At 46.0% G+C, this 22,483-nt stretch overlaps 1 protein-coding gene across 1 annotated transcript in view; it reads right to left on the bottom strand.

Annotated features, from left to right (window-relative positions):
* Positions 1 to 22,483, bottom strand: part of LOC144128173 (vascular endothelial growth factor receptor 1-like) — a 78,433-nt gene that overhangs the window by 24,213 nt on the left and 31,737 nt on the right. Inside the window, exons 5-9 of the mRNA XM_077661276.1 lie at positions 11,206 to 11,339; positions 8,085 to 8,277; positions 6,423 to 6,776; positions 1,864 to 2,022; positions 368 to 529 (exon numbers count right to left, since the gene is read on the bottom strand). Coding sequence (XP_077517402.1) covers positions 368 to 529; positions 1,864 to 2,022; positions 6,423 to 6,776; positions 8,085 to 8,277; positions 11,206 to 11,339 — 1,002 coding nt within the window. The remainder of the gene's footprint in view (positions 1 to 367; positions 530 to 1,863; positions 2,023 to 6,422; positions 6,777 to 8,084; positions 8,278 to 11,205; positions 11,340 to 22,483) is intronic.

The following is a 22,483-nucleotide window of genomic DNA, read 5'->3' as shown; positions in this document are numbered from 1 at the left end:
GTTCTAACGAGCCTTATAAGTGATGGACCAGTCGTTTCTGATCATCAAAGCGCGAGGATGTGCGCAAAGTGGAAATTGTGACTCGTTCAGTGAAATGAGGAAATTTTAAGACGATCAGCGCGATTCACGCGGCAGAGTATGCTTCAGCAATAGTGCTCCCAACGGACGGAGAAGCCGCTGCCGCAGGCGAGCTCAGACCGTGCTTAGGTGACAAAGTCCCCGTTGCTCGCTGAACACCCGTCTGGTAGCCGATTCAGTGATATTCATAAAAATTCTAAAGCTGTATACCGTCTAGTAAAGCCAGAAAAATTTTCGGGACCAACCCTAAGGCACTAAACTAGCAGGAAGATCTGACACCCCGTTGTACCTCGAACAGCGATGTTGACGAACTCGATGTGTCGATGTGTGTTCTCTCCGCGGGTGGCACCGATGCACTCGTAGAGGCCGGACTGGTTGCGCCCGATAGGGTTGAAGTACAGAGTAAGGTTGTTGGAGAATGCCGTCGACGATATATTGATCTGCAGAGCATCTGCATCAGCACAAACATACGTTATGGCACAAAACACACTCTAGTTTCCGCAGTGTCTACCATGCATGTTTTACTGATGCACGCAGTCAGTCGCGCAAGCATATGTAAGCAGTAATGAATATGGAAGCGCAAGATTTTAAAAATTCTAAAGTAATGCGTCAACTTCGCAGTGAATTTTTTTTTTGCCTTCTTCGCTGAGAGGCATAGCCAGAAGTTGCTGGAAGTAGAGCTGAGTACTCAGAACTGAGCAGCTGCGATGGCAGGTTCTCCCGGCGGTAAGTCATGTGCGTCCCACGTTGCTCTTTCCGAGCGACTAATCTTTAATTTAACTGCCACCTGCCACGGTGCGCAGCTTGCTCACTATCCGGAAGGCAGGTTGCGATGACGCCACAAGGTCGCGTGATCCATGTGGCCCCCCTACCTTCAAGGTTGCTCTCTGGGCACCACCTCCCAGAGTTATGATTCTGATTTTTGTATCAAGACGCCGACACCATTTCTCTGGGCTCAGGCCTTCATCTTTTTATTTATTTATTTTCTGCTGCGAAATGCAGTTGTACTACCTATTTGTTTAAATATTGTTTGGCTTCACCATCGCAGAGATGGCCAAGTGATTGAGCATGCGACTCGCATGAGGGAGGTGTGGGGTTCGATCCCCACTGCCACCGTGTAAAGACCAATAGGTACATTTTCGCTCACAGCGCAACACGAACGGAACACAAGACGAAGGACTAGCACAAACAGGCGCTGACTATCAACTGTTTTTTTATTGAAGAACGAAACGCGTATAAATACAAACACTGAACTACTTATGAATCAACAAAAAGTTATCTGGAAGGCACAGGGGAGGTTAGATAGCTCACTTCCCTCTCGGATAACGTTATGGAAGGGCTGCTGATACATTTTGCGCCGTTGTGGTAAATTTAAAAAGCTTCCATAACTTCGCGTGTTAATTTATTGTTATGTCGGAACAGGATGCGCGTGTTCTTGTAATCGGGAACACATTGGCATTTTTTGCACTGGAAAGACGCCTGGGCAAGGGGGTCCCCTTTAGCTCTCCTTTCTTACTTACCAATTTGACCAAATTTCCGCCTTGCTCAATGGGTACAAGCTTTCCCTTAGTCTCGGGTTGGACTTATTTAGGGTGAAATGCTTGGGAAATGGGTCTTTACCCAACCTTTAGAAGTCAAAAATACCTTGTGCCATGGCGCTCTTTGGCCATAGACGCTCTTGTGCCATAAAAATCTATAACCATTATATTATTTGGTTTCCCTGCTTTCAACTCTTATCAAGTCCATCTTGTGCGCAGAGGTGAGGACGTTCCGTTGTCTGCTTACCACTCACGTTGAGGCTGAAGTAGTCTGGGGAGCCTTTCGCTTTCCACCGCCAGGTAAGGTTCTCGTACTCGAATTTGTTGGCCAGGCAACTCAGCCTCACTTTGTCCTGATCTAGGGGCATTACGTCCGAAGCGATGATCTCTAAGCTGTTCTTGACATCTGCATGACGTTGGAGCACGAAACTGTTACCGGCCCGACGTTCACTTGCAAATTAAGGTAAATGTGCCCCATTGCAAAACATTGGAAACCGAAAAATCAAAGCCAATGTAAATTAAAGCGTTTCTTGTGTGTAGTTACGTGCAGTTCTTGAAAATATGTGTTTTGGTATTGCATACAATTGAGCACGCAATAACGAACGTCCCAGATTCTCACGTGTTTACAACCTTAAATATTTCTTGGAGTCCTACAGTTGGTATTATTTTGAATCCCTTTCCTTTCCGGGGCACTGTGTTTTCAGCATCCTCCGGATGCAACCGTTTTTGTAGTGTTTTGCAAATATACAGAACATTATACCTGTAGTACACGAATTTCTGAGTCGACACATCAGTAAACACATCAAGAAACATTTGCAAAGGAAGACGGCAAAGTGGGTCAGGGATCCAAAACGGGTTTATGACATCCTAGTCGTAATTGAGAGGAAGAAATGGACTTGGGCAGGGCATGTAACACGAAGGCAAGATAACGACGGTCCTTAAGGGAAAAAGATTGCATTCCAAGGGAAGGGGGCGTAGCAGAGGGCGGCAAAAAGTTAGGCGGGCGGATGAGATTAAGAAGTTTGCGGGGATACGGTAGGAACAGCTTGTACAGGGCAGGGTTAATTGGAGACACATGGGAGAGGCTTTTGACCTGCAGTGGGCGTAGTCAGACCGCTGCTGCTGCTGCTGCTGATGATTTCATTTATTTGCGTCCATTTACAAGGAAATGGAAGAGGACAATGTAAAAGCTGCTTGTTGGCAGCTTGAATGGTCCTTGCTCCCCTATGCATATTGGCAGATGGGTGACCAAGAACACTTTTACAAAAGAAAAAGCAAAACAACATACTTGCATGTATAGCGATGATTTAAATTCTTGCTTTTACAACAGAGATTAGCTCCGACGGCGTTAAGGTAAATCAACCAATAAAAAGACGCCAATAATAGTTCATTTCCAAGATCTTGATGAAAAGAACGCCGTGTTTAAAAACATAGGGAAACTAAAAGGCACTGGCATTTACATTCAGAACGACTACTCTCAGGAAATATTACGAAAACGCAAGTTACTCTGGCAATCAGCTCGAAAGGAAAATGATGACGGCCATAAAGTGAGGTTAGTTCACGATAGACTGATTGTTGACAATGAAACGTTTGTCTGGAACGACGCATCGAATAGCCGTACTAAAATCGCCTCGGACCCTGCACGGAACTCCGACTGACTACCCGCTCGCACTTCTGCAAACTATCGACACCTAACTATTATTAACCTCAATGCTCAGAGCATAGTCAATAAAGCAGAATCGCTTGAAGTCTTACTGATCACTCATAGTCCCCACATAGTTGTGATAACTGAAACTTAGCTTCACTCTGGCGTTAGTGACGACTGCGTTTTTCCTCTCTCTTACCATGTCTTCAGGCGTGATAGGGGTTCCCGCGGCGGCGGCGTCGCTATCTTATTAAAACGTGATATTAAAAGTGAGGTTTTGCAGAAAATAGACAACCATGAAAGTTTATTCCTAAAGGTTAATTACGTTGGTCACACTTTCATTCTGGGCGCGCTGTATAGGCCTCCAGATTCTGGTCCTGACTATATGCGCAAATTGCAGGATCATATGTATACGTTTAGGAACAGTAAAATCATTATTTCTGGAGACTTTAATATACCAAATATGAACTGGTGTACTGGATCTTTTGAACCTTCTGAAAATGCAGACCTAATTTCAGACCTAATGATTGCTCATGACCTTGTAAAAGTTGTAACTGAGCCAACAAGGGTGCGAGGAATGTGCAATTCCGTTTTAGACTTAGTATTTGTCAGCCGCTTGTTTTCTGTGCACATGACTTCTGTATTGGAGGGAATATCAGATCACAGACTGGTACTTGTTTCTGTAATATTTTCTTTTTGTCATAAACCGCGCAAAAATTTGCTTAAAGATATAAAAGACTTTTCACGTGCAAATGATGAATCAGTACTTGATTATTTAGACATAGCTTTTGACAGATTTTCGGGTGAAGATGTTTCAGTTTTGTGGGATACTTTCAAGGAGCACTGTGAATTTTGTCTGTTGAATTTCATTCCAGACAAAAAAAGAAGCTGTAAAGAAAAAGAATCCGTGGATTAATCGCCACATTATTCATCTGAAACGTAAAGTAAAGCGCCTGAAGCGCTCGAAACGGGCAAACATAGATCTTTTAGCAGAACTTGCAGCTGAACTTTCTTCGAATATTAGATTTGCCAGGAAACGGTACTTCACAAAATGTCTCCCGGAATTCATAAAAAGTAACCCTGCTAAGTTTTGGAATCATATCAGAGAGTCTCGTAAGCCGATCGAGCAAATAGTTGCGAATGGATGCGTTGTTAGGTGCCAATGGGCATTGCCACAGCTTTTAATAATTATTTCCACTCTGTATTCTCAGCTGATGAAAATGGATATGACGATTTTCTTTGTGATCCCTTTGAACCTTTAGACATTGTATCTGATGGGGGTGTCATTGAAATGCTACTCCGATTAGATACGAAGTGTTCTTCCGGCCCAGAAGGCATCCCTAATGCATTTTTGCGGCGCTATGCTGAATCATTGTCTCGTTTTTTGTCCAAAATATTTCGTGCTTCCTTATCTTCTTGCTCCTTGCCGCCTGATTGGCTGACAGGGAAGGTTATTCCTGTTTATAAAAATGATGATCGACTCTGTGTAAACAACTACCGCGCAATCTCTCTAACGACATCCTGTTGTAAGCTTATTGAACATATTATTGCCAATCATATACTTGTAATATTAAACATTAATGGTGCGTTAAACACTGCTCAGCACGGCTTTAGGAAAGGATTCTCTACTACTACCCAACTGATAATAGCCATTCATAATTTCATTGGAGCTTTAGACAAGTCAGGCCAAATTGATGTTTTATTTTTAGATTTTGCCAAAGCCTTTGACAAGGTGCCACATAACAAACTTCTTTTAAAACTGAAGCTCATTGGTGCACCACCTCCGCTCATTGCTTGGATAGCAGCTTATCTACAACACAGGAAGCAGTTTGTGGAGATTGGCGGTAGTTGTTTTCCCCCGCTCCCTGTAACCTCTGGGGTCCCTCAGGGATGTGTGCTTGGTCCTCTACTTTTTTAAATTTATGTAAATTATCTAGTTTCCGATATTAACCCAGCTGTTAAGATTGCTCTGTTTGCCGATGATTGCATGATATATACTCCGGTATCTTCCGTTTCTGACAGGAACATTTAGATAATGCTCTGCTTAGTGTCGTTTCCTGGAGTGAAAAATGGGGTATGGAAATAAATACTCAGAAGACTGCGCTCTTGCGGGTAACAAGGAAGAAAAATCCGTTTTCTTTCAACTATTGCATTAATGGCGTTCCGGTTAAGGAAGTGCCAAGGTATAAGTATCTTGGCATTGTAATAAACTCGCAACTAAAATGGAATGACCATATAGACCACATTAAATCCTCAGCTTTACGTAAACTTGGTTTTCTTCGCCATAAACTAAGGGGCGCACCTAGCAGCTGCAAGCTATTAGCCTATAATACGCTTATAAGACCAAAACTTGAATATGCCGCCATCATTTGGGACCCCCATGCAAAAAAAAAGACATAGCAGAATTAGAAAAAATACAGAGACGCGCAGTACGTTTCATATTTAATAGATACAAGAGAACTGATTCCCCATCTTCGTTAATGGCAGCAAATTATATTAAACCACTCCACGTCAGACGCAAGATAGCCCGCCTATCCTTCCTTCACCAGCTAATCCATGGAAAACTAGGCATTTCACCAGTCCCCTATGTGCAGTTTTCAGAAACGCGTAGAACTCGTCGTCATCATGATCACACCTTAGCACAATACTTTGCGCATACTAACACTTTTAAATTTTCTTTTTTTCCACAAGCTATTGACGAATAGAACGCCCTGCCTCTACAGGTGATATCGGCTGTTGATTTTGACAAGGCACTGTGTGAGCTATTTTAAATATATGTACTGCATTGCACAATTTTATTGTTCTGTGTTTTACGATGTAACTGTTTTTGTGTTGAGTGAATTTATTTTTCTGCCCTCCCTGCATGGACTCAAATGACGGTCTGCAGTATTGTGGAAATAAATAAAATAAATATCAATTCCGGCTTCTAAATAGTAATTTATTAGCCGTGACGGGGTGTTTGCATCATTCAATGACTGCAATTTCTTCTGGAAACAGGAATGAACCATTTTCAGCGATGATCGTAATGAATTCACCGTTGTTTTCTGAATTTCCCTTGCTCGCAATTACAGACGACAAATGTCTGTTCGTCTGGAAGCTTAACTTCGGTGCGGTACAGGCGCAGGAAGATTAACACCCAGCAACACGAAACTCGCGCTCACCTGTGACGTAGAACTTGATGACGCTGGAGCTCATTCCCACAGAGTTGCTTCCCACGCATCGGTAGAGCCCCGACTGTTTTGCGCGCAGTCGCAGCGTCACGTTTACGTGTCGTATGCTGTCGGCCATCTGCACCAGAGTACCGTCGCCGGGGACGTTCACGTGGTGGCTGCGCGCCGTCAGGGGCTTGAATGCAGTGTAGATCCTCTGCTCGAAGCAGGTGCGGGGCTCGACACACTTGAGCCACTCCCACCAGGCGTCCAGGGGCTTGCTGCCTCTCACCGTGCACACCAGTGTGAAGTTGGCACCGTACGCGAACAGCTCCGTGTGGTTCACCACCGTCACCACAGGCTTGGCTGCGGAGTGGGGGTCGGAAATAAGGAAACGTATCGAGCGACGTATGGAAAACGGAAGCATCCGGCGGAAAGCTGTTTTCATGGGTAAACACTGAATCCCCTGAAAAAAAATCGTAGCCTCGCACCCTCCTGTTTTTTAAGCAAGGCGACCTGAGATTTCTATCAACACGGTTAGATAAAAATCATTGTCTTGTACACTACATCCAATCGGTACTGTCCAAAGACTGAAAATATTTGCCTTCTGTAGCGACATTGTGGAGGGTAGATACACACTTGATCTCCTCTTTACAAATGACCTTTGCATGCTTCCAGAAAGCGTCCTTAGTTTTAGCTTCCCTCGGAATACACAGCCGGTGGTTTGTATATGCATTCTTGCACGCGCTGTTGTGGCGTCGTTGAAATGGCGTTGTCGTGCGGGACAATTAAGGCATAACAGAGATCACCGAACTGTATAAAGTTTAGTCTCGCTTTCTCTCTCTAGCTGCGCCCTCTCCGGAAAGATTCTCCCGGCCGTCCGCGCATTATCGTCACCTCTTTGTCACTAGATGTCGAAAATGGAAGTAGAACTTTTAGAATTGCTTATCTGTGTCTTTCAACATGGCCATTTATGCTCCCTCTCCCTGAAATAAGAGCGGTAGCAAAGTCGACAAACTTGCATAATGAATTTCCGGTGAGGACAATGCGAAAGACCAATACAGCGGCGACTGCTTCGCAATTACAATTAGGCAAGCCGGCGTTTCGGGATCAGAATTAGCCCAAACAAACAAAGAGACGCTTTCCATCGTCGCAGTATTTGGCCACCCCGAAAGAGAAGCACGCGAAATTTCTCGATAACTGCGTCTTGGCTTACCCACCTTAATCTCGTCTAGGCTGGTTATACAGCTGTCTGTTCAAAGACATGACACTGTCTGCATTCTGCATATACAAAGCTTCTCAAACAGTGACAAAGAAAAGGAAAGAGTGCGAAGAATGCAATACAGAAGGCAGCAACCGGAAACAAGGGCTTGACGCTTACTAAGTCATATCTGGTGAAAATCGTAGGGTGTGAGAAAATAACAGAGTGCGATTATACTGGAGGAATCGTTTTGAAGAGAAAAACAAAAACTCTCAGACTTTCTCCCCATCTTGTAGAAGAGGGTAGGGAAGAACTTACGAAGCTGAAAGCTGCAATAAAGTTGGTACAACCTTTTTCAATAAGGCCGTATGTATCGGACCCCTGCTCAACTTTAAATACATTCCCAACTTGTTTCACTGTCAAGTATACGTGTATATAGACTGCGCCTTGAAAAGTAAATGCATGTGTCTCACCTTTGACGTGGATGAAAACGGAGTCATTGTTCGTCTTCCCGCCGTGGTCCCTGCAGGAGCAGGTGTACCACCCTTCGTCGCTCCACTGCATGTCGCGAACTGTTAGCTGTGACGTCACCACGGACAGTATGAAGCGCTCCTGGCCGAAAGTTTTGTTCTGACGGACAGGCTTCTTCACTTCAATGCGGGAACTCTGGACGAGGCGAAAAGACAATAATAGAATCTATGCTGTCGTAGCCTTAATTATTCACGTGCAGCTCAGCAGCGTTGATGAGTTAGGGTTAATTTTATACTAGTTCCTTTACGACAATAAAATCTGAATAAATCTTCGCTCAAACGCGCACATAAAACATACACAACGCAGTGTACTGCGTCGTGTATTTGTGTCAACTTTCTGTTCTTTAGTCATTTGCGGAACGATCCATTTCTTCAAAGGTAACAAGTGCTCATGTGCTTCCTTTTCTTTGTCTTTTCTGAATATTCAGTGCACATTAGGAATCCAGCTTCAGCATTTTCAGACAATTGAAAGGGACACTGAGGAGAACTCTATCATTTTTTTTTTGTTAGCAAAATCTGATACTTCGCCATTTCATGGCTTTGTTGCCGCTTGTCCGGGCGCGAAAGAGGCATTTATTTCAAAGAAATTTGGATTCGAAGTTGAGAAAGTTTTTCCCGCCGCTCTGATTCTAACTCGAGAACTCTTATGATGACACGGAGAACTCTTATGACGTCACAGAACGGAGTGACGTGATACGTGACGTAAACGCAGACTCCGTGATTTCTGAAGGCTAGCGGTGAGGTGCGCAACCTTCCTTTGCTAGCCTCAGAGATTCGTGTGTTTTCCATGAAGTAAGGAAAATTCCTCCAAGGCGTCGCCTCTTGTCCTAGGAAGTCATCACGCTTGTACTTGCGAGATTGGCCTGTGGCGGCGACACCTGTATTTTGGTTCTTGCTATTTTATACCTTACAAGAGCTTTGTTTTCAGTAAGAGTGGCGTTTTTGTGATCAGTAGCTGCTATTCTAACGATACAAGCCAACCTCAATTTCTCCTCAGTGTCCCTTTAATAACCTGCTTCACAAGGTCACGAACTCTTGCATTACACTAAATACGCCACTAGCGGACGCAAATCAACGCGAAAAAAGAAAACCGGCTGGTTTTTATTGATGAACTTTTTGTGATGCAGGCGAAATAATTTCCAGCAGAGAGAGTAGCTTTGTTCCTTCTGCGGACACTGGCTTCAACCTCATTTTTTAAAAATCTTCAGAGTTTGTGGACATCGGCCGCATCCACATTCGTTATGCCTGAGGTAAGACTTCCTCATTTGTGCTTACCGGCCAAAATTAGTGATGGCTGGTGGCTTTCTCCTATTCCTTAATACTCACGCAAGGTATTATAGGATAGAAAATTAGCCTCGTAGCCAAGCCAAAATGGCTGTGGTTTAGCTCTGGATAAACCTGGAGTGACGCGGTAGCTACAGCTGGCCGAGTGGAACTCGCTCAGTCGAATTGCAAAGTCGGTCTTTCGCCGCTCCGTTCTACTGAGCGTTCATTCATCTTCGTCCCTGGACGTGGATTCACTCTCTCCCCCTCTCCACTTCTCCCCCACTCGGTTTCTCCAACGCGCAGCGCCGCCGGCAGCTGCTCCGCACCGCGTGACCGTCCACGTGACCAGCCACGGCGTCGCCAAGGAGCTCGACGGGTGCCACGCTGAAGGCTCGAAGAGGTAAAGTAATGTAGCTATCGCCGCAAAAACTTCGCAATAAATCTTACCTTTTAAACTAAGGGCACTTGCAGAAAGTGCAGGCTTGCGTCACTATGGGCCCTGTCACGGCTTTTGGAAACTCGTCCGAGAAGAGAAGCCGTTTTGCATTTACCCACCGAAAAGCATCTGCGTCGGCAGGGATTGAGCCCGCGCTCTCGTTCTCAAGAGAAGAACGCAATGGATACGGAGCCACCACAGGGGCTATGCTATTTATTTGTTCCCTCAACGCTTCGTCGTACATATGTTGGGCCGGCCGGTTTTGACGTTTGAAGCTGGCTCAATAATTACGCTACGCTCTAATTAACTGAGTTATGTACAGATTTCTCTTCCCTTACTAAATTTTCCTTAGACCGTATATAGACTGTCCATGAACTTATGTCTATAAAGATTATATACTGTCTATAAGCACACCCCAGAGAACAGTCAATACAAATCCAATCGGCAGTGTATAGAAAATTTATAGATTTATGGTCATACATCTTTAGTATATAGACGGTAGATATAAACTATGAATAGAAAAAATATCTACAGGAAGGAAATGGAGTCTATAAGAAGTCTATAGACATTGTATAGGTAATTTTTATAAGGGTTTCTTCTGTTTTCGCGTTTATATTGCCACTATGAGCAATCAACTACTAGGTTGGCTCCACAAATAAGCAGCAGAAACCTGCAGCTTGTTTCCCTTGCGAAGCAAGGGCCGCTGTAATAATGTCCGGAGAAAAGAAATAGAAAAACCGGTTTCTCACGATTCAGTTCACAAATGCGAGCAAGCGGTGGAAATAGCATGGAATCGTTTGTCGTATTCAGAAAATCGCTAACGTTGTTTAATCCACAATTTATGGAAACCTTTGTGTATCTGACTACTTACTATAGAAGATACACCCTTAGCCCCTTCAATATTTCGTGTTGTTCCGGAAACCAGCTTATGAAAATAACACACTGATCTGAAACTCGACGCACAACCAATATCTTTTTCGGCGACATGCATGCAAGTGACTGGTCAATCATCTCTCCTGCAAAATGTTAACAGAACTATCACCGACTCTCCTCTCTTTCCACCCGGACTCCATTCCCAGTGTTAGGAGAGAAGGAAAAAGAAAGAAAAATGGGAGGGACCCGTAATTCCGTTATGTGTTGACAATGCGATAGCGCTAGCAGCTGTGGATGTCTTTATCGGACGCAGCGTCATTTTCCGGTCTTGAGACACCACTTTCCTCTAGACAACGGGAATGCTTTCGTCAGTTGACGTCTCTCCCCTTGAACCGATGAACGAATTTTATCGCCGACGAAGCATCTGGCCCCATGGAGCTCCTGATGCATTAAATTTTCATGGCGCGCCTATTTAGACGCAAAACTCACGTTCTTGTTGGGGTAGTCCCAGGACATGACGACCATGGCTCCCTCCTCCACGGTGACTGTGCAGCTGAGCGTGAAAGATTCTTTCAGCATCTGGGTAATATCGAAGAATCTGCCGGCCGGTTTGTCTACGTGGGCTGCCGAGATCAAGGCACAAATTCAAAATAAAGGTGTCAAGGAAACCATCACCTCTTGACAAGCCATAGACTGAAAATACCAACTGCAGTTATTATTAATGAGTGTACCACCCTCCTCGCCCGAGAAGTTGTCAGCTCCACTCAACACCAGACGATTATATGGCGTGCGAACACTCCCGGTTTGAAAGTTTTGAGCGAACAAGCTGTCATGTTGACACACTTTAGAAGTAGCAAGCTCCAAAAGTTGCTTAGTGCCTATCTCAAATCATCATGTTGAATTCCAATGCCAGATCCGGATCAAGTTTTTCTGCTCTGTTTGGAGCAAATTTATTCTAATGGCAGAATGGAAGAGAGTTTCCTGTTCCACTGGCAGATTGGGATCAGCTGTAGATTCCGGATCGCTCGGTGGAGCAGCGATATTTGCTCTGCCAAATATCGCTGCCATTGACTTAATGACTGTGTTAAAGAAAAATCTGAGCTTCGGTGTCTAAACATTAACGCCCGAAGCATACTAAACAAAACTGCCGAATTAGAAAGCATTGTAAACGCACACAAACTCCACGTTCTAGTAATAAGAGAAACCTGGTTACATAGTGGCGTCTCCGACTGGGAAATAACACAATGGGTATAAAATTTACAGACACGACAGAGACTCCCGTGGCGGCGGCGTCGCTATTCTTCTCAAGGAAACGTTGAAGGCTAGTAGGCTGCCTGATATTACAGGAATTGAATGCGTTGTTGGAAAACTTTTTTTCAATTAATGTAATTTAATTGTAGGAGGTTCTATCGTCCACCAAACTGCGACAACGTCTTCTTCGAAAACCTTGATGAGTTCTTGTGCGCCTGCAGGAAAAAGCGCTGTGCTATGCTCCTTACGGAAGACTTTAATGTTCCATCTGTCAATTGGAATGATTTTCCTGAGCCCCTTTCAAGGGCTTCCCAGCCTTTCGTGGATATAGTAGTTCTCCATAGCCTTACTCAGCTTGTCAAAAAACCTACCCGTGTTCACAATAACACACTGCCAATTCTGAACCTTTTTCTTGCAAACGCCGCTGTTATTCGTAGAAACCCACAAGTTGAGGTGTTGGAAGGCATATCAGACCACAAAATTGTTTACCTAACTTTGGAAGTGAACTTCGATTAACATATTGAAAAACAAGAAAGAACTGTCCCTCTTTTCTCGCGTGCCAATGATATTGATGTGCTTGATGCACTGGAGAGCTCGTTTTCTACATTTCAAGTTATGTGTGAATCAAATGAAGATTCAATTGATGACCTGTGGTGTTCCTTTAAATTCCTTGTCCTAGAATGTATGCAAAAGTTTGTTACGGTGAAGCGAAAAGTGCTGCGGAAACGCAATCCCTGGGTAACAAAAGGAATCGTGCGGCTAGAACGTCAGCTAAAAAAGGCGAGAAAACAACACAAACTACGCCCCACTATTTCCACTTGTAGCAGGTTGCTTGGCTTCAGTGTATCATTAGGTGAAAAAATAAAAAAACGCAAAAGATCATTTTCAGAAAATAACGCTAAAAAACTTTCCGGTCTCTTCCCCGGAGAAGTTCCGGTAGCACTTATCGCCGAAAACGAAAGTTGCACCCAAACTGTGTATCGGTGATACTTTTATCGCTGACAATGCAAATATCGCGGATGCGCTCAACCAGTACTTCTGCTCGGTGTTTACGCATGATGACGGTATCAGCCCCCACTTTCCAGTTTATGAACACATTCTGCCAATTGGTGACGTCACGATTACTCAGGAAGAGTGTTAGCACTTTTACTCAATCTAGACACCAAAAAATCGCTTGGAGCTGATGGAATTCTGAACGCATTTCTTTTCCGCTACGCCGAGTGGGGTTCAAGATACCTAACTTTAATATTCAAGAAGTCATTATCAAGCGCGGAACTCCCAACCGAATGGAAGTACGCAAAGATCGTTCCCATACCAAAAACAGAAAATCCGTCCCTCCTCACGTCATACAGGCCAATTCCTTTACTTTGCACATGTGCTAAATTGAAGAGTTCCCTGCGCTCGAGTCGGAAGCTCGGGACGTGGTAGCAAGCGACGTCGCTGCACGACCTGATCCGAGCAAGTCGGCAATGGCCTCCGAGGGTGAGCTGGCTGTTCGATCTGCTTCTGCAAAAAGTGTCCATGTTCCTCAGCGACCAGATCACAGCAAGACTCGACAACATGGAGGACATCCCCTTGCCTTAAAAGAGATGCAGACACCAGCTACCGTGGCCAAGAGTGGGTCCCAGTCCCCGTCTTTTGTCGAAGTGGTGCGCCAGTGCGTGCAGCAAAATAAGGAGCTCAAAAGCCGGAATCTCTCCGACCTTCTACGCGTTTTGTTTGATGTCCTGCGTTCATATAGCCAAGCGATGCAGCCTGGCACTTTGAAGAACTTTATACAGCTGGTGCTTTCCTTTGAGACCTTGATCACCGCCTTCGCAGAGACATTCAACTCCTAGATGGATAGTTTTCTTCACCCTGTTGCAACTAAAAACCCTAGAAAAGTGCCGTTTCTCATGCAATGCAACTGTGCTGGGATTATAAGTCGATTAGCAGAACTAAAATTGTTCATGAAAGAGACCTGTGTTCCAGTACTGGCCCTCTCGGAGGCTGGCTTGAGGTCTTTGCCGGGATACGTCGCCCACAAGAATTACAGCATAAAGTCTTTTCCCGCAGGAAGTGCCGCCATTTACATACGAAGGGAGATTCCTCATGTGGCTTTGAACGTCACCGATCTTTGCACCGACAGTATTGACGTAGTGGCTGTGAGGATTCGGCTCGCCTTCCGAACTCTGTCCATTGCATCAGTATACGTGTCCCCGCGGAAGAAGGTCGATATGGCGTTGTTCCTCCAGCAACTTTGTGACCGCTGCCCAGCACCCAGAATCATCTGCGGTGACTTCAACGCCCACCACCCTGCCTGGGGTGACAGGAACACAGATCCTCGCGGACGCCAACTTGTAGAAGTCATCGACAGTTTGAACCAGTGCGTGGCCAATGACGGAAGTCCCACTTTCTTTCGGCATCCAACCTCACCCACATCTATAGACATTCACCAGACGTCCGTGTGCAGTGGTCAACTAGAGCTGACCGAATGGGAAGTGATCACTACCCGATATTTGTGTTTACTGCCGACTTCCATCTGCGTGGTCCTAAAATTTGCCATGTTCTTAATTGGGACAAATACAGGGAGCACTTAGCCTGTGTTTCCGGTGATGTGACAGACAAAATGATTTATGCTAAGATGGCTGCTACCACGGCGCTCAAGCTACCTGACCATTTTCCGACTCCGGATTTAAAACTCAGGAACCTCTGCGCAGCGCGCAGAAGGGCGGAGCGACCACTGTTGCGGAAGAAGGACGACAGAGCCTTGAAGACAACTTTCAACAGGCTCAACTCTGCCATTAGACGTCATGCGAACAAGCTCTGTAGGTCCCAGTGGGCATCCTTTTGCGCTAGTTTGACTGTTTTCTCACCCATAACGAGAATTTGGCGTGTCGTTGGCAGTCTTGCTGGTGGCTCTCGTCCGAGTAAACCTTTCGAGGCGCTTGCATTGCGCACTCAGAAACATCTCGTGTGCTTGGCAGAGGAATTTGCGGATGCATTTGTAAATTCCAGACCAGGCATTCATCCCTGCGCTCTGCCTGCTACGTCTCCGTCTGTTATGGACGCCCCGTTCACACTTCGAGAACTACAGACAGCGCTCCGCAGCCTGCGGCGTCGCTGTGCACCAGGTCCTGACGGCATTGCCAATCAAATGTTACAGAACCTGCCTCTGGAACACCGGAAGATGCTCCTAACCTATCTCAATCGAGTGTGGGAGTCTGGTGACGTTCCCCCTTCATGGAAGGTGGCTTGTGTAGTCCCACTGCTGAAGGCCAGCAAAGAGATGACAGACGCGGCCTCGTATCGTCCTGTATCGCTGACGTCGTGTGTGGCTAAGCTCATGGAGAAGAAGGCAAGTAAGCGTTTGTCTTGGTGGCTTGAGGATAGAAGGGCACTACCAACATGCATGACTGGATTCCGCACAGGTTTAAGCGCGCAAGCTAGCGTCCTGGACTTGATAAGCCGCATTGAACATCAGAGTGCTTTTGGACTTTCAACACTAGCTATTTTCCTAGACGTATCAAAGGCTTATGATAGCGTCCTCCAGAGCTCAATACTGAATAGTCTGCAGATCATAGGCGTACAGGGCTATCTTCTGCGATTCATTCACTCATTTCTCAGTGATCGTAAATTTCGAGTGCGGTTAGGCAGTACAATGAGCTCCGAAAGGGCGGTATCACGAGGGGTACCTCAGGGTAGTGTCCTGTCCCCAACGCTCTTTAATGTTGTCATGGCTGGTCTTCCCGCAAAAGTGCAAAAACATTGTAGGCATGTCCATATGTCGATATATGCAGACGACATTTGTGTTTGGTTAACCGGATATAAACACAAACGCTTAGCTCTATTAGCGCTACAGGCCGTACTTTCAGTTAAAAGTTACCTTCAAGGTGTTGGGTTGACTCTCTCGGTGAAAAAATCTGACTTCGTCCTGTTTCCTGGTAGGGGACGACGGTATGCGCGGCTGAGCATAGACCTTGATCAGTCTTGCCTTCGTCAGGTTAACCACATACGTTTTTTGGGCGTCACTCTTGATTCACGTCTACAGTGGCGACGAGCTGTGGACTCGATTGTGGCTTCACTATCTTCGCGTCTCAATGTGCTTCGTAGAGTTGCTAGTGAGCAATGGGGAAACCGTCCTGCTTCAATGATCAGGCTTCACGATGCCCTGGTGACAAGTCGCATAATGTACCAGCTCCCTTTAATTTCCCCCTCGGTATCGCAGCTGGAACGCCTTGAGGTTTTGCACAGAATGGGACTAAGGAGGGCTCTCGGCGTTCCGCAGGCTGCTCCAAACAATGCAGTACTGTATGAGTCTCAATCGAAACCTCTTCGGCTAGCCGCTTCACAAAGAATTTTGCTGCAAATTGGCCGCCTCAGAGAGACTGTTGCCGGGAGAGCGCTTCTACAGCGCCTTCGAAAGAGATCTGAGTCCCGGGCGTACTTGGCTTTAAATACTCTTCGTTCTCTGGGTCTCGACCTTCGAGATCGACCTAAGACGTTGAAGCCACCTTGGTCCTTTCCGAGCCTCGATTGTTCCTTGACAATTCCCCACGTTCGCGCTAAGCGGAATTCTCCTTTAGCGGCAATGCGTTCGCTCGTACTGGAACATCTTGAGACCGAATATGCCAGTCATCTTCAAAATTTTACAGACGGCTCTGTGGACAACGTCAGAGGATCTAGTGCAGCTGCTTTTCATATTCCTTCTTTGAAGTATGACTGGTCTGTTCGTTTTACTAAAGTCGTGTCCTCCACAATGGCCGAAAGCGTTGCCATTGAGGCAGCTCTAAAGAAGCTACGGTGCTGTACGCCTCAACCTACTGTCATAATTACGGCTTCAAAATCTGCCCTTCAAAGGTTAGAGTACGGGTTCCCCACTGATGCCTTGAGTCTTAGATCCCTACGTTTGGTGCAGAATCTACACAGCAAAGGCTTCTCTATACGTTTTCAATGGGTGCCCTCGCACATAGGTGTCTTAGACAACGAGATAGCAGACAACCTCGCCCATACAGCTCTCTCCGGGATTCCAGTACATGGAGTCCCTCATGAAGTCAAGCAAATGTTCAGAGATGTGGTGTTGTGCCACTTCAGTTCTTTGTGGAGCTCTCCTCATCAGCCATGTGTGACCAAAGGTCTCAAAAGGTACCAAGCCACTTTGCTGCACCGCGTTCGCACGGATTCTGCTCGTACGCCGGCGTGGATGTATAAGACTGGCCTAGTGTTGTCACCATTGTGTTCAACGTGTGGTGTGTGTGGTGACATAGAACATTACCTCTTGTGCTGTACTTTGTACAACGCGGAACGGGCTGTGTTATTCGGATCCCTCAGGAAGGCAGGAGTTCCTCACAGTTCTCTTCAGGACATAGTTTTCCCGCGCGGGAGCCAGTCGAGTAGAAGGGATGCTTCTCGCCTTCTACTTTACCTGCAGGACACGGATTTGGCCTCCACATGGTGACCGCAGGAGTGTCTATTTGGGTTTTTGCGGACAGTGTTTCTGTGATTTCTATTTAAGTGTCGCTACGGTGGAGCAATTGCCGGCAGCAACTCCAAGGCTTATCCCACCTGTAGTTTACAACCAATCAACTCAACTCAACTCAATGTGCTAAATTGCTCGAACACATAATATTCAAACACATATCTGTCTTTCTGAATGACAACGCATTAATTGATAGCAGACGACATGGGTTTAGGCGAGGGATTTCCACCGTAACTCAGCTCATCGAAACAGTTCATGATTTAGGAGCAGCTTTAGATAAGCAAAGCCAAGTTGACATAATTTTCCTGGATTTCGAGAAAGCATTTGACCGCGTCTCTCACTCCAAATTACTGCTGAAACTAAGGCCCATACTAAAGAACAACACCTTCATTAACTGTATTCAAGAATACCTTCTCTTTACGGAAGCAATGTGTTCAAGTCAATGATGCAGCTTCTTCTCCTGCAAACGTTCACTCAGGCATTCCACAAGGCTCCGCTTTAGGTCAGCTATTCTTTATTTTCATAAATGATATCGTCAGTGACATAAGCGTCAAGATCAGGCTTTTTGCAGACGGCTGCGTCCTGTATCATGAAATACGCAATGCGAATGACTAGGCCGTTTTAAACACCTCCCTATCTAAAATACAAACTTGGTGCTCGAATTGGCAGATGACTGTTAATCTTAAAAAGACCGTGGCAATGACCGTTTCACGCAAAAAGAACCCCTTAACATTTCCTTATAACATTAACAAGCAGCGCTTATTTGTCGTTTCCAGCTACAAATACTTAGGAGTTATTATTTCATCAGATCATAGGTGGATTGAACATGTAACACGCACATACAATAGAGCTATGAAGAAACTTGGATTTTTAAGGCGTACGTTAGGGAACGCTTCACCTGAAATTAATATTTTAGCGTACAAAACATTTATCCGACCCGTTCTAGAGTATGCCGCGATTATCTGGGATCCACATACATAATCTAATATTACCAAACTTGAGAAAGTTCGAAAAAAATCAGCTAGGTTTATATTTAACTCATACAGCTCGCGCACGTCACCATCATTACTTCTAGAAGCTGCGAACTGGAAAGTCTCACATTGAGACGTTACAGGGATAGGATGAAATTTTTCTGTTTACTCTATCATAACCAGTTGGGAATAAACAAAAGTTTATACATTCTGCCAGCTAACCGCCGCTCTACGCGCTCATATCACACCAAAAAGTCCTAGATTTTTCGTGCAGGGCTAACGCAGTTAAAAATTCTTTTTTTCCGCGCACTATTTGCGATTGGAATGCGCTATCCGCCGGCACTGTTGACTTCCCAACGGTTTCGTCATTCCTTTGTGCACATGCGTATAAATCCTGAGTCACATGTGCCTCCCCCGCAAAAATGAAATTCATGTTGGAAATAGTATCTTGTGTGTTTGTTTTAAGATCTGATTTATTATTCAGCGTCCTGTATTTTGTTTGCTGATTTTGATGTTTTTGAATTTGTTGATTTGTGTTGTCCACGCCTGATCAAGGCCTGATAATAAGGCTGGCAGTACCTGTAAAATAAATAAATAAATAAAATAACACCGACACATTCGACCGGAAGCCCGGCATCATGCCTACCTAGATTATGCTCCCAATGCATATTTTTATATACTACGTTGTCCGCAGCGGGTCCAACTGGGGAGGGAATCTGCACCATTGCGGTGATGCACGACGAAGAACAGGTGAACGGCATTACTAGCTTAGCTCAGCTATGCCAGGATATACGTAGCGAGAGCTGAAGTTCCCCCCCTTGTATTATCGCGTGGTCAGTTATACAACGAGCCTTTAGATCCTCCTCTTCAATTATTGTTGATGATGATGTTGTTGCCATTGCTTCATCTAGATGTTCTTGAGAAGGAACCATGGGAGCTGCGATGCGCCGCTTGTTGCGCTCTGCCTCTTGGCATCTCCACTTGGCAAGACGTTCTTCTCTTTGCTCAGGCGTCTCCACCGCTCGTTTAGCCTCCTGATGTTCATTCTTTCTTCGCAGATCGGCTAAGTGCCAGGCGACGACTTCTGGGTCCGAAGAATTGATCTTTTGATGATACCTGTGCATAACTGTGGCTGGAGTCTCCTTTTCGTCACTCATACGAAGCTATAGTGATACACCGAGTCGTATCACCAAAGCTTTTATGCACAAAACAGCACATACGCAGTTTGTCACACGACCTCACACTCGGCGGCGGTGGCTGCCGAGCTATGACGTCATGCGCCTCCCACCTGCTGTCCTCCTCGAGTTGCCGCGCATGCGCATTCACTGGTGGCGTCGGCGGGCGTAGTTGGGCCGGCGCGGATCCTCGCACGGCGGCGGCGGCGGCGAACTCTGACGTCATGCGCCGTGCACCTGCTGCTCCTCTCTGGTTTCGCGCATGCGCACTATCGGCCTGCCAGGCTCACGGCGAAATCCTCGAGTGGGTAGCGTAGTGCAGCTCTGGCTACAAAAACAAACAGTATGGTTGCCCGGTCACCCGGGTGTTGAGGGGAACGAGGCCGCTCCCGCGGTTGCCCAAGCGTTCCTTTCCCCGGGTTCCACTCGACCCCCCGGTTATGCCGCGGCAATTATACCGACCCCACTAATCTCTTACGCGGACAGTACAAACCGTTTACGCCCCTGCAGGGGGGTACTCCTGGCACCCGCCAAGGGCCTCGACATAACCAAGGAGTGCCAGCTTATAGACGGCTCTAAACCGAGTATTTCTTAAATCCCGCAATACTAAAACACAAGGACCCCACAATCACGGGCAGGTGGAAATTTTGCGGGCAGTATGCTAACCTGTACCACATCGCGTGGGCCTGTCAGTAAAATACATATATTGCCGCTATAAGTCAGCAACACATGAAGGTCTTGGAGGCGTCCCTTTTCATCTCGGACCTGAAGGTCCAGCGGGCCCTGGTCCGGACAGCCCGGGGAGCAGCGGCGGCCAATGGCGTCCTACAATAGGGAATGCCACCCACCTCCCATTCCCACCATCCCCAGCTAATAATATTAATTGGTTTTTTGGGGAAAGGAAATGGCGCAGTATCGGTCTCATATACCGTTGGACACCTGAACCGCGCCGTACGGGAAGGGATAAAGGAGGGAGTGAAAGAAGAAAGAGGTGCCCATAGTGGAGGGCTCCAGAATAATTTCGACCACCTGGGGATCTTTAACGTGCTCTGCCATCGCACAGCACACGGGCGCCTTAGCGTTTTTCCTCGATAAAAACGCAGCCCCAGCTCCCATTTCCAGTTGAACGCAGTGCAACAATAAATGGTTCGTCCTCATTCTACCCTTCTCTTACGGCGCGGGTCAGGTGTCCGCCAAGGTGTGAGACAGATGCTGCGCGATTTCATTTCCCAACAACCAATTTTCCTTCCTCCCTTCTCTTACGGCGCCGTACGGGTGTCTACCGAGATGTGAGGAAATCGCTGCGCCAGTTAATTTCCTCAAAAACCAATTTTTCTTTCCACTTGCAGAGCCATCTCAACCTATACTTGTAACTTTCCCAAATATAATTATTTTTCGCGTTGTTTGCGTCCGCATAAATAAAAACTACAGCATTAATAAAAACAGACTGTCAATTCGTTGTGACTGCTTTCTTTTACAAAGATCGCTAACCTGTTCGAACCTCCCGCACTTAATGGCATGAGGAGAAATTTAAAAGAAATGAAAATTTGTGTTTGGCATAAGGAAATGGCCCACTATGGTCTCATTTCTCGGCGGACACCTGAACAGCGCCTTAAAGGAAGGGATAAAAAAGGGAATGAAAGAAACAAGGAAGAAAGAGGTGCAGTAGTGGAGGACCCTGGAATAATTTCGCTCATTTGGGGATATCTAACCTGCAATGACAAGGCAACAGCACACAGGCGCCTTTGCATTTCGCCTCCATCGAAACGCTGCAGCCGCGGTCAGGTTCGAGCCCGGGTACTCCGTCTCAGTAGCCGAGCGCCCTAACCCCTGAGCCACAGCGGCAGGTGTCAGACGACGCTCGCTAAGCCTATCAGCTCTTTGAATACGGAAGAAATCTGAAAAGTATAGCTGCTCTGCAAATGAAAGAAATCTGAAAATTTGGCGCATTTTATCGCTGAAATGTTGTGGTGCGGGCATCTTCTGACGAGGCGAAAGGTTCGCGCGCCTATAGTTTGCTGTGAACTTGACACGGAGTGCCGGCAAGGACTAATCGGTGGTGCAACGGGAGGCCCCGCATGATGCCTGAACGTAGAGCTTTTGTTGCACCAAGTGTCCCCTCGGGAGCGCACGCATTCCATTCGCAGAATAGGAGGGAGTAATCGTCGGAGCTACGCTCTCCGTTCGTGATGCGAGGGAGCGCTCGCGACCTGAAATTCAAATTCAACATGAGACTCGACATTTTGAGCCGAATACAATTACTGCTGGTAGGCTTTATTCCCTGTAACTGTTCACGTGCCTTATAGGCCAACATTTTAGTACAGCAAAAGTTATGCAGTATAGTCTGCACGGTCAAACCTTCCATTATTACCATCCATCATGCCCAAAATAATGCTTCCTTCTTTTGATTGTAAAGGTTATTCGTCGTAAGCAAGCGATGCAAGAACTGACTGGTGGAGACGGGAGCAAAGATATTGAACGCACCATTCAGTACCGGTCTTGTGAGAAGCCGTCCTTTCTATAGCCTAACTAGCCTGGCGTAAACTTTGCGGCAGTTGTAGAGATCTTCGTACGATACGCGTTTCCAGTATTCATGACACGACCACTGTTACTGCCCTCATGTCTGGCCCGTAGCCTGTTACAATCCTTCAATATACATGTCGCCAAAAGCTCACTGTGTAGCCTCAAAAGATGCTTCCAACAAAAATCTGTTGCATCTTGCTATTGTCGCATGCTAACCAACCTGGGATCATATTTCATTACTATTCTTTTCTCCATTTTTTTCATAGTTCTTTTGGTTAGCACCGGCCTTTAAATCAGGAACTACTGACACTGATTTCTAGTTACATGTATTGTCTTCACACTGGTAGCAATTAATGAAAAACAGGCAGAAAAAAAAACTCACAAGACGG

Source organism: Amblyomma americanum, chromosome 4 (assembly GCF_052857255.1).
Source record: "Amblyomma americanum isolate KBUSLIRL-KWMA chromosome 4, ASM5285725v1, whole genome shotgun sequence".
Classification (NCBI taxonomy): Eukaryota; Metazoa; Arthropoda; class Arachnida; order Ixodida; family Ixodidae; genus Amblyomma; species Amblyomma americanum.
This window is presented reverse-complemented; position numbering and strand designations above follow the sequence as displayed.